Here is a 12,486-nt window from a genome sequence, read left to right as displayed (position 1 = left end):
GGATGCCATTTTCTAAGCATGGATAGAATGTATGCATGGTTGCAAATTCCAGGGGATACCTAGATTAGGGGCAAAAAAAACAAACAGAGAGAAAAGCATATTTTTAAGAACTAAAAATATTATAATGGCATAAGATTTTGTGGACTTGAACCCATGACATTGCATTCAGTAGGCAGATTACATACAGTGTAAACCATTGACAAATGCACTCGCCGGAGATAATACTTTCTTGCTATGCTGTGTTAATTTAACGCCTGTCGTGGGAAAGAAGCACACAGTCCTGATGAAGTCCGATTTGAGTAAGACTGAATTTGCTGATAAATTCTAGTTCATAAATGTTATGCCATAGTCTCCTTTTGAAGCCTTTTATGGTGAAGTATGGTGATTTTGAGGTTAGCATGTCCCAGGAGACTGAAACATTGGCAACATTCAGAAATTAGTGGGACATATTGATGCCAAAGTTGTGTCCATTTATTCTCTTGCATAGAAATTGATACGAAGCTGAAAGGTGTAGCGTATATAATGTTGGAGAATGTATGAGTAATGAATCCCTAGTGGTATGGTTGATGTTTTTGGGTCCTAGTTTTGTAGAAGTAGATTGTCAGGAAAGTGTGGCTTGCTGCAGGCATGACCCTGGTTTGTATCAATGCTGGGTGGTCCATTGTTGGTTGTGAGTCTCTAAAGGACAACAGACCTATCAGACAAGATAGCTCTAAGAAAAAAGTATCATTGTCCACAATTAGCTGTAGATTATTTTAGTAATTTATGTCACAACTGTAGAAGACACTGGTTTGCATGTCACACTAAGCCTAACCATGGTTTAGTTAGTGCAACCACATGCAGGCTCCCACAAGAGATCATGGTCGCAGTGTCACAGGCATTTTTGCTGTTGACACCATGCATTGAACTAAACTATGGCTGAAACCGGGACTCATCATTTAGTGCCTTCCAGTTGTAACCCAGATTTGGCTTAATGTGACATGCAAACCAAGCCACTAAGTAATAGTTTACCACTGTCTCTGTTCTATGTGTTTTTAGTGGGAATCCTGGGGAACTTTTGCTATTTAATATACTGTGTTTTGACACAGAACATGGGGGGGGGGAGTTGAATTCACGCTCCTTCCCCCACTACTGCTCCCTGGGTGATTGCTCAAATGATACTTTTGGATGATTCTCATCCCACTCCATGCATCTACATAGCTGAACTTATTTAATACACAGCAACTGGAAATGGCATCTTTAAAATATTCAGCAGAATTACAAGACGGCACACGAGAACAGTCTTAAGTCAAATATGTCTCTGTATTTAGCTAAAGACTTGCCAGTAGCATTTTTGGAATAAATGCCTGTTTTGCAAATTACACACCTAAATGCCATTAAACATATTGGGTGAGATTAAATGGATAATGGATAATTGAAAGATTATAATAGTAGTGAGATTAAAGGGGGCAGTTGAGGGATTAATTATCTACCCATTTTGTGAACAAATAATGATGGCAAGCAATGAACAGGTATGGCTGTTAATTAGGATGCCGTGATAGTGGCTTTGTTATAAAAAGCATAAAAAACATTAAGGAGAGAAATTAAAACTTGCAGGTACTTAGAAAAATGCCCAAGCCAATAACATGAGAGCATTGCTGTCTGCTTGCATGTTTTTAACTCAAATGTGCCACATTAATTCCTGACGAAGAACTACCCATCTTCAGGTTGAATCCTGACAAGACAGAAGTACTATTTTGGGGGACAGGGGGCGGGCGGGTGTGGGAGACTCCCTGGTCCTGAATGGGGTAACTGTGCCCCTGAAGGACCAGGTGCGCAGCCTGGGAGTCATTTTGGACGCACAGCTGTCCATGGAGGCACAGGTCAATTCTGTGTCCAGGGCAGCTGTCTATCAGCTCCATCTGGTACGCAGGCTGAGACCCTACCTGCCTGCAGACTGTCTCACCAGAGTGGTGCATGCTCTAGTTATCTCCCGCTTGGAACACTGCAATGTGCTCTATGTGGGGCTACCTTTGACGGTGACCCGGAAACTACAACTAATCCAGAATGCGGCAGCTAGACTGGTGACTGGGAGTGGCTGCCGAGACCATATAATACCGGTCCTGAAAGACCTTCATTGGCTCCCAGTAAGTTTCCGAGCACAATTCAAAGTGTTGGTGCTGACCTTTAAAGCCCTAAACTACCTCGGCCCAGTACAGTGGTACCTCTGGTTACGAACTTAATTCGTTCCGGAGGTCTGTTCTTAACCTGAAACTGTTCTTAACTAGAGGTGTGCTTTCGCTAATGGGGCTTCTTGCTGCCGCTGCGACACTATTTCTGTTCTCATCCTGGGGCAAAGTTCTCAACTCAAGGTAACTCTTCCAGGTTAGCAGAGTTTGTAACCTGAAGCGTTTGTAACCTGAGGAGTTTGTAACTCGAGGTACCACTGTATACTTGAAGGAGCGTCTCCACCCCCATCGTTCTGGCCGGACACTGAGGTCCAGCTCTGAGGGCCTTCTGGCAGTTCCCTCACTGCAAGAAGTGAGGTTACAGGGAACCAGGCCGAGGGCCTTCACAGTAGTGGTGAACGCCCTCCCATCATATGTCCAAGAAATAAACAGCTATCTTAGAAGACATCTGAAAGCAGCCCTGTTTAGAGAAGTTTTTAATATTTTATCTTTTATCGTGTTTTTAATGTTCTGTTGGGAGTTGCCCAGAGTGGCTGGGGTATAAATAATAAATTATTATTATTATTATGGCCATGCCTCCCTACAATGATCTGAAGTTCAGGACCAAAGCAATTTGAAGATTGTATTTTACACCTTTATATATTTGCTTTGGTGCAAATATATTTGGAACAAGAAGCGCTTCTCTGGGTGTATATAGTATAAGATAAAGATTACATCACATATCCTACCATACATCACTTGGTAGGAGGATGCAGACAACCAAACTGCGACCCTCCAGATGTTTTGGCCTGTAACTCCCATGATCCCTAGCTAACAGGACCAGTGGTCGGGGAAGATGGGAATTGTGGTCCAAAACATCTGGAGGGCCGAAGTTTGGGGATGCCTGACCAAGATGGTTATGTTTGGTCATCTATATCAGTGGTCCTCAACCTTGGGCCTCCAGATGTTTTGAGACTACAATTCCCATCATCCCTGACCACTGGTCCTGCTAGCTAGAGATCATGGGAGTTGTAGGCCAAAAACATCTGGAGGCCCAAGGTTGAGGACCACTGATATAGATGACCAAACATAACCATCTTGGTCAGGCATCCCCAAACTTCGGCCCTCCAGATGTGATGGCCTCTTCCTAGCTCAGTCAGTAGAGCATGAGACTCTTAATCTCAGAGTTGTGGGTCCAAACCCATTGGGCAAAAGATTCCTGAATTGCAGAGGGTTGCCCGTTATGGTCCCTTCCAACTCTACAATTCTGTGATTCTAGGACCTATTCGTCCCATCAAAAATGTCTCTTTCCCTTCTCACCTTGCCCTCGATAGGGAATTACAAAAGTTATTACTTTACATTTTCTGTTTCTCTGTTGTACTCAAAGCTGCTCTTGGTTGCTTGGCTTCCTTCCCCTATCATAGCAGTCTCTGACCATTTCCTGAGATGTTCCTGGTGATGTCCCCAGATTGCCAGTTATAAGTGTTCTAGGTTCTGAAGAAGAAGGGTGCTTGTGGAGACTTGCAAGCAAGTTAGACAAACTCTTGCTGCATAGTAAATCCTAAAATCCTATTAAAATGCATACCCGCTTTTCAAATGCAGCTAACAAATGTAGTTGTTTGCTTTTAATGAAAAGCTTCAGGAGGCTGTAATTTTCAGCACGTGAGTGTGGCATGGGTGTGGGAACGTCAAGCATGTCTGACCTGGATGATTTTTCATATGGAAAACGGAAGTGAGCAGGAAAACATGGAACAGACAAGAATGAATATAATTGGTCAAAAAACGCAGTTTAGGTTTTAATGTGTGCATGAGCAAGGATGTCACTTCTGCCCTTTTTATTGCTGTGACAGTACATTTTGACATTTCTGATGCCTGTTAAAGGGATGAGGACTGCGTGATTCATATGGTTGCCACTGGGAATAGAGGATATGACACCTCATTGCTGATCGCTGCTTTTCTAGTTCACCTCTATAGACCTGTGAAGATTCTGCAGTCATGTATTTAATAAGGTGTTTCTTTATATATTCCTTGAGGGTCATTCAGGGCAGTCCCTCAGGTACACTGCTCAGTCCAGACTTCAACTCAGAATACCTGCCGTCTTCACCTGCTGTCTTATAGAGAGCATTAGGACTATCCCTTTATATTTTTACTCAAGTCTATTTACATTAGGTATGCGGGGTCAGGTATGTTTACTTTGGAAACCACCCAGGCCAGAACACAGACAGTTAGAACTTCAGAATATATGTGAGAACGCAAACGTATATGTAATTAAGGTAACATTCAGAACAAGTAGTCACTATAGGCAGAGTCCTGATTTCCTAACTCACTAGCTTAAGTTTCATAACAGGGCTCTGATACTTCTACATATACTTCCACACTATCATTTGTCAGCAACACTCTACCAGTTACCCCCGGATGTCAACCATACTTCCACTTAATTCTTCTGGTTTCGATAGCATCTGATTTGCATCCATGTTTAGCAGAGGTGAGGTGGATGAAGAGAGCTAAACAAAAAAGTGGTTTGCCTCTCATCTTCGAGTTGCAATTTTGTTCACTCTCTATCTTATAGATAGATATCTGTAAACCTTGCAAATAATTGGGGATGGCTGGTTATGTTTAAATGCCGTTATTTTTTATGCCTAGGCACCAAAGGAGTTCTGTGTGTTGATTTTCCAAGGGTGTGAACATATATATATATTACCAAAAACCTGAATACATGCATCCACCTTCCTTTATTCCAGGCCAGAAAGTACATAGAATCTCTACCACACATGCCTCAACAGGATCTGAAAGCAGTATTTCGTGGAGCCAACCCATTAGGTATGAACTTGGAGGTTTTAGTATTTATTTACTCTGCTTGTTTTGCACAGGTACAGTCCACTCAGGTATAAAATGTATGGTGTTGTCAATTTTTCAAATGTCTTCAGTCTCATATAAGGGTCTCTCTTAACTAGCCATCGTGTCTCTCCTAAGCCGTGCTCTGACCTGCATCCTTCTTGAGAGCTTTTGCCTGGCTAAAATGTGAATGTGATAATACCTTTTGCTTACCAGAATGGAGAGATGTAGGTATGTAGAAACTCCCGAGTTTTGCATGGCTGAAACGTAGCCTGCTGTACAAAGGTAATATTTGCCTCCATTGATCTGTCCCCTTTTGCCTCTGGCCTCACCTGCCTCTGGAAGGTTCTCCATGAAGGACCTTGGACCCTATCCCTAATCTAATACTAGGACTAGCAACAGAAGTTCTGCACAAGGCACTGAATAATTCCTTTTTTAAAGGAATTTTCCGTTCAATACCTGCCCTTTTAACACAACGTCACAGCCCTTCTTAACTGCATGTAACTACCTAAACATGCATTTTCGGGAACTGCAAGATAGCTAGCAAGCAACTACTATGTGGCTCCTGGTTATCTGACATTATCCTTCTGCTTGTTACCAGAATGGCTGCAACATATACGATCAGTCTGTGGTTCAGTATTTGTTGTTATTGGTTTGCCTGAATGCCTTGTAGAGTGGACTGGGTTAGCAAATCTTTTTTTTTCCTCCTCCACCTTCCCTAGCCCCTCTCTTTTTCAGCATACACCAGCACAAAAGCCCTGGATGGTGAATGCGTGTGCACTTACTATAGTAAGTTGTGCTATATATCCCACCCCCTCCTCAAGGACCCCCACCCACTTGCCCAACACCCTTCATTGCCTTTACAGCACTTGCACCGATCAGCAGCTGCGAAGGGAGTGGAATTGATCAGTGCGGGACTTAAATGCAGCCTTGGTTTGAGGATCAGATTGTCTATTGCATTAGCTGTTCCTGCTTTTCAACCGAAAACGTTGCCCAAGGTTACTCATGGATATCTTTAATTCAAAGTCTTAAGGTCTCCCCGTTTACCCTTAGCACATAGCAATCTGGTTCAAGGCTCTCCCAAACCTTGTAACATTCAGATTTGCTAAGCTAATGGCAACCAGATGTCACAAGCCGCCTGAAACACAGCAGCAGATAAGGTGTTTGCCACTAGGCAGCACTTAATATTGGCTGTGATCATGCTGGTTATTAATTAGTGATTAATAAGCTGTGATCGTGTTGGTAGTTAAAGGATGTTTTATACGTTTTGTATGTAGAAACCTAACTCAGCTAAGCATCAATTATCTAGCATGCCTGTGTAAATATATCATTATTTCCTTTCTTTAAAATATACACAAAGAGGGATCTGTTGATTTCCTTTCCATCATGGTTCATCTGTAATTTCATGCTTTACTGTTTGCATTCTGTGCCTGGGAACTGATTCTCAGATACAAAATGCATTGTACAAAGTGGTACCAAATAAACATGTTTATATAATGCTATATTTTTCCTTGGGTTCATTTTTTTAAAATAAATATTTTGCAACCTTGAGATTAGGTTGTGGAAGGCATTCAGCATTTTACTCTGAAGCTCAGGATATTTCAGTTTTCCTGATGATGGTGGTAAAGCGAATTTTGGATGTTCTTTTCTTTTAATCCTAGCTGTAGATCTTCTTGAGAAAATGCTCATACTGGACAGCGATAAAAGAATAACGGCATCAGAAGCACTTGCGCACCCTTACTTTGTACAATACCATGACCCTGATGATGAACCTGAGGCAGAACTGTATGATGAATCAATAGAGAATAAAGAACGGATTATAGATGAATGGAAAGGTAAAGAAGTCTGTCGTTCTGCAGTTGACATGCAGAGCAACCCCCACCCCCAATTTTAGAAGACCAAAGAAAAGAGGGTTTTTAGACAATTTTTACAGAACTCTTTGATTCCATTTTTAGGATTGCATGCGGAAATGAAATCTCTTTGCCTGGTTTTGCTCAATTATCAGTGACTTGAGGGGATTTCTATTTTTTGTTTATTTTGGTTAAGCTTTATTTTGAAATCTAAAGAAGGAAAGCCATTTGTTCAGAACTTGCAAACATTCGATAGGAACTGGCCCACGGTATGTACATTGTGAACTATGGGACCTGTAGCTTCTTGCTAGAATTACTTCAGATGTTTGCTTTAACCTCAGCACCTTAAGATATATAGTCTCATTTCTGCTCAAGGCTGAAGTGACACAGAATATCCCTTGCTAGCAAAACATGTTGCCTGTGACATTTTTTAAACAGGGTAAGGCTTTCACTGGAAACTTGAAGTTTTAAATAATGCCACGGGCAACTTTTTTTTTTGCTAGCAAGGGATATTGTTTCAGGTTTAAGCAGTGAATGAAGACGGGCACCTGAAAATTGCATAAACGCGTAACTCGCTTTGTGCAAAATATCCTATGGCTTGGAGCCTATGTTAACAGCATTCAGAAGCCTCTCTGAAGGGTTGAAAGAACCCCTCAGCAATGTGGGATGGAGAGTTGGAAAATGCAGGGCAGGATTCTCTGCCTGAAATTTGACATGAGCCCTAATGCAACATTCAAGTTCACAGAAGGTTCCTGTTCCACATTTGTTCCTTTCTGATGAGCCTTCCACACCCTATCTCCAGAGAGCATTTTCAGAAGACTCAGGGGATTTCCACCTTATACGTTCGGGTTCTAATCTGTATTCTTTTATTCTCTTGTGTGCTCAACACACAGGGCATCATCTTCATCTGCCTCAGTGTTTCCCAAACTTGGGTCTCCAACTGCTTGCTTTTGGACTACAATTCCCATCATCCTTGACTACTGGTCTTGCTAGCTAGGGATGATGGGAGTTGAGGTCCAAAAACAGCTGGTGACCCAAGCTTGGGAAACACAGATACATACACATTCCAATTTTATTTTTCCTCTCTTTTGACTGCTGAGTCAAGAGACAATTCCACCTGCACTCTAGTTAGGTGCAGGGATCTGAATGTCGGCTTGCTGCTTGTTACAGGTCTATTCAGACGTTTTCTTCTTACTAAGGTAAAGGTAAAGAGACCCCTGACCATTAGGTCCAGTCGTGACCGACTCTGGGGTTGCGCGCTCATCTCGCATTATTGGCCGAGGGAGCCAGCGTATAGCTTCCAGGTCATGTGGCCAGCATGACAAAGCCGCTTCTGGCAAACCAGAGCAGCACATGGAAACGCCGTTTACCTTCCCGCTGTAGTGGTTCCTATTTATCTAATTGCATTTTGACGTGCTTTCGAACTGCTAGGTTGGCAGGAGCTGGGACCAAGCAACGGGAGCTCACTCCATCACAGGGATTCGAACCGCCGACCTTCTGATCAGCAAGCCCTAGGCTCAGTGGTTTAACCACAGCACCACCTGGGTCCCCTTTTCTTCTTACTAGGTGGAGTTTAAACACTTGCACCCTTTCATTTAGCAGCCAGAACTTATGCATGTTTATTTGGAACTGAATCCCACTGAGTTCAATACTGCTTGCTCCCAAGTAAGTGTGCATAACAAATCTCTCAGTGTACCCTGTGGCCCAATTAAAAGAATTTTAGTCAATGCGCACATGTGTGCTATGGAAATACTTTACCTAAGAAAGTTTTGTGGTGTATTTTCCACAACGTGATGGTGATAGTGGTCCTTATCCACTAATCTGGGATAAGATAGCCTGCCCAGTTGTATAGCTAGGGAGTCTACATTCTGCTAGACCCTACAAAATAACCTCATTCCCAAAACCTTGTAACAAATGGTAATAACCTCCCTTTCTTTAAATAATAGACAATCCTTGGTTTAAAGAGGCAGAGGACACAGTTGTATTTTTTTCCCTACCACTTTAAATGTTGAAACAAGCTGATTTTATTATTATTCGCATGCACTTCACCCAAAGGCGGGTATTATATAAGGAATGTTTCAGTGAAATGCCTTCTAGCAAAACTAGCAAAGAAAAGCAGAAGTGAAATCCTTATGTACACTGGGCTTTCGATTTTTAAAAGATATGTTGTTTTCCTGGAGATTGTTGCTGTGATGTGGCCAACCATCATTAATCATAACACATTTTGATTCGATCTCTCTTAAGTTTCGATTTTAAAAATGTCTGTGTTTTATTTTCACAAAAGCTTTCGCTCCATGTTTTACTGTTTTCCACCATAAACCATCTTAAAGTTGTAGAAGCAATGTTTTGAAATTAAAAGGGTTTCAAAATATGTTAGTATTAGTTCTCATCAGCATCCAGATGCTAAGATTTTCCCCTAGAGCTGCCTTATCCGGTTCTTTCAGAAAAGCTGGGTGGGCTTTTAATTTAATGTGTATGTACAGTAATGTCACTAACGTAAAATCTGCTGATATTAACACCTAAGTGGATGAGGGGGGAAGGAGATGGTTGCTCAGTTTTGTGGGGTGGGGCTACATTATTTAGGACTTTAAACACTACTGCAAGTACCTTGATTTTGACCCAGAAACCAGTTGTTGTTCTCTTAATACTACATCTCATCTCCATCGCTTCCACCATGTCTGAGTTATGGGAGAGACCAGTTTTCTATGCTCGGCTGTTCTATTTTAATTTAAGCAGTGTCAGCCTGTGTGCAAGCAGAACGTTAAAGTTTTACATCCATGAGATCATTCAAACCAAATAGCCAGACAGGTAGGTACTTTCATTCAAATTTAAGGAAAGTTTCTGTAGTTGTTATGTCCATAGGCAGGCATGTCAATGTGGGGAAATTGTGTTATTTTGTATCCTGGGCAAACTAGTCAAATGACGCTGTGTGTTCCTGATATGGACTGTGCATTCCAATTTTTGATTTTAAAAAGCGAGACTTCAGTTCATTAGGAGTTGGGATCCTTACACAGGTGGGAAAATGTATTTAAACGGTCTTCGGCAAGACATGCAGAAATCTGTCTACCGGAGCTGATTGTTTCTCCTGCAGAGTTGGGTCATTCATCCTCAGTGCTAGAGAAAAAAATGTGTTTTTAGATATTTTATAGCCATGATTTGTTACAGTACAGTAGTCAGCACAGCCTATCCTTCAGTATATAGTTATTGGCACAGCAAATCCGAGATTCAGGTTCTTGGTATATTAAAAATGTGTGTGTGTGTGTGTGTGTGTGTGTAGAAAGCGAACAACCACAGACACTTCCTTGAATATGTGTGTTCCTTCTGCCTTCAACGCCCTGATGCATATCTAAATTACTAATATTTCATATTCACGTTGCTCTTCTTTTCTCTCTCTCTCATTCAAGAACTTACATATGAAGAAGTGGTCAGCTTCAAACCACCCGATTTAAAGATGGATAGCCTTGAAATTGAACAATAAATCCAGAACCTTATCTTTTCTTGCCATGCTGTACTATGAAGACTATTAAACGGATTGCATTGCAATTTAATTTCATATACCACAATCATAGATTTTACTATCCAAAGATCTTGGAAAAGCTATGGGAAAGCAGATAAATAGCACTGAAGGAAAATGTATCCGGGGTGTGTTTTGCCTTGTACTACGAATGTAATAATTACAGGACATTCAGAACTGCTTCATTATGACAAATGATGCACTGAGGGTTTTTTTAAAAAAAACAACAACAACTGTGTCTTCTCTGCATGTCTCATTCTATTGGTTGTGATGCCAAAAATGGTGATTTTAATATTATTTTGAGGTTGTACAGTTAAAGCATGAATGTATGTTGAAACAAAAATAGAAGCCCATACAAGCAATTTATTATTTTTAAGAGTTACCTTAATTCTATGTTGTGTTATGTTTATTATTTTTTAATTTATAGATAGTGCCTTTAGGAGAAGGGGCCACTGTAGTAAGTTAGTCATAATAGATACCTGTAGTGGTTTTCATGACCATGCTAAGAGTTTCTGGAGTGATTGACCAACAGTTGGAAGTCAGTGAGTCAGATCATTGTTTTGTCATTAGAGTTTGCCGTCATTTTTCCTATAGTTGTAGAAAACTGCAGAGCACAGTTTTACTAGTGATCTAGCCCTAAAATGGTCCACTGTGTCAAGTTCTAATGAGTGGAATTTATCGCACACATTTGAGTTCTTTGAAGATCTAGCTCCCCACTAGAGCACTTTCTCTGTAATTTTGGAGTGCCTGTTCCCCCCTCCCTTGTCAATAAACTGTTTTAAAGACAAAACATGTTTCCTGTGCTTTAAAAAAATATATGACAGCAATTAATTTTATTCTGCGTAAAATTGTATGTGCTGTGCATGAGAACGTCTTTGGATTAAAAATAAAATAAAATCTGTAACATACTATAGAACAGGCGGCCCCAAACTGCGGCCCTCCAGATGTTTTGGCCTACAACTCCCATGATCCCTAGCTAACAGGACCAGTGGTCAGGGATGATGGGGATTGTAGTCCAAAACATCTGGAGGGCCGAAGTCTGGGGATGCCTGCTATGGAATGTATAAAGAAGTGGGTGGACAACTCTGGCCTGCGTATGGTAATGTGTATATCATTATGTCCATTAAATACATCTAGTTCAGATCTGAGACTGGCAGGTCTATGCTTGCCTCTAAAAGGCAGACTCATAAATGGGACATTTCCTCTTTCATACTCTCACTTAGGAGCTTCCTCTGGAAAAACCAGCCTTGGAGTTTGAGAGTCTTTGTATGTTTGCACGCGCACACAAGCACATATCTGAGGCTATGTAAGCCGGCCTAACCATTAAGAGTAGTTTCTGAGGCCCTGTTCTCTAGCCCTCCAGCCAAGAGCCATCTTGCTGACACGTTATCAGGGATGAGGCTTTCTCGGTGGTGGCCCCTTCCCCAAGGAGATTAATACACTTGGTCTCATTAGTGGAAGGTTCCAAAATTGGGAGGCAGCGTCTTGAGCATCTCTTGGGATAAACTAATAGATATATACCATAATGGCACAGTCGGTACTTGGAACAGGGAACTATATGGAAACTGTAAAGAAGTTGTCCACACAAGTGAGCCGGTTTGAACCATCCTGTGCAAGAGCAATCTGAATATTGTTGGTATAATACGGGAGTGGTGAACCGGTTCCAGCTTCCATCATCTCAAGTCAGCTATGCCAAGTCAGGATGATGGAAGTTGGGGGTCCAATATTTGCAAGGCTGCAAGTTCACCATCCCTGAAATACTGGAAGCCTTCTAATACAGAAAAACCACTTCCACACCAATATGTAGTGGCAGTTCACGCTTCTAAGTACTTGCCATTTTGAATGTCCTCAAAAAGGGAGTGAATGGCTGTTAAAAGAAGAATTCGGCAAGGTAGAATATTTCAGAATCTCTCAGTGTACCATCTTTGATCCTGGGGTTACTATCATACACAACACCCTAAAAGACTTAACAGGTGTACTGTGGCATAAGCTTTTGTAGACTAGAGCCCAGTTGGTCACACACTCAAAGAGTATGAAAAGGGCCTCCAAGGTCCATCTCGCCCACCCTCCCTGCCAAAGCAGGAAATCCCACTGCTACAATTTCTGTCAAAAGCCAGTTGGAAGCAAGGAGCTCCAAAAA

General features: G+C 41.6%; 1 protein-coding gene across 2 annotated transcripts in view; it reads left to right on the top strand.

The window, feature by feature from the left end:
- Positions 1 to 11,136, top strand: part of MAPK11 (mitogen-activated protein kinase 11) — a 45,752-nt gene extending 34,616 nt beyond the window's left edge. For both annotated transcript variants that reach the window (XM_035127030.3, XM_035127031.3), the window contains exons 10-12: positions 4,889 to 4,967; positions 6,644 to 6,817; positions 10,237 to 11,136. In XM_035127030.3, coding sequence (XP_034982921.1) covers positions 4,889 to 4,967; positions 6,644 to 6,817; positions 10,237 to 10,310 — 327 coding nt within the window. In that variant the 3' untranslated portion in view covers positions 10,311 to 11,136. The remainder of the gene's footprint in view (positions 1 to 4,888; positions 4,968 to 6,643; positions 6,818 to 10,236) is intronic.
- The last annotated feature ends 1,350 nt before the right edge of the window (positions 11,137 to 12,486 follow it).

This window comes from Zootoca vivipara, chromosome 9 (assembly GCF_965207765.1).
Source record: "Zootoca vivipara chromosome 9, rZooViv2.hap1.1, whole genome shotgun sequence".
In the NCBI taxonomy this organism is placed as follows: Eukaryota; Metazoa; Chordata; class Lepidosauria; order Squamata; family Lacertidae; genus Zootoca; species Zootoca vivipara.
The sequence above is the reverse complement of the archived record's forward strand: the minus strand, read 5'-3'. Positions and strand labels throughout refer to the sequence as shown.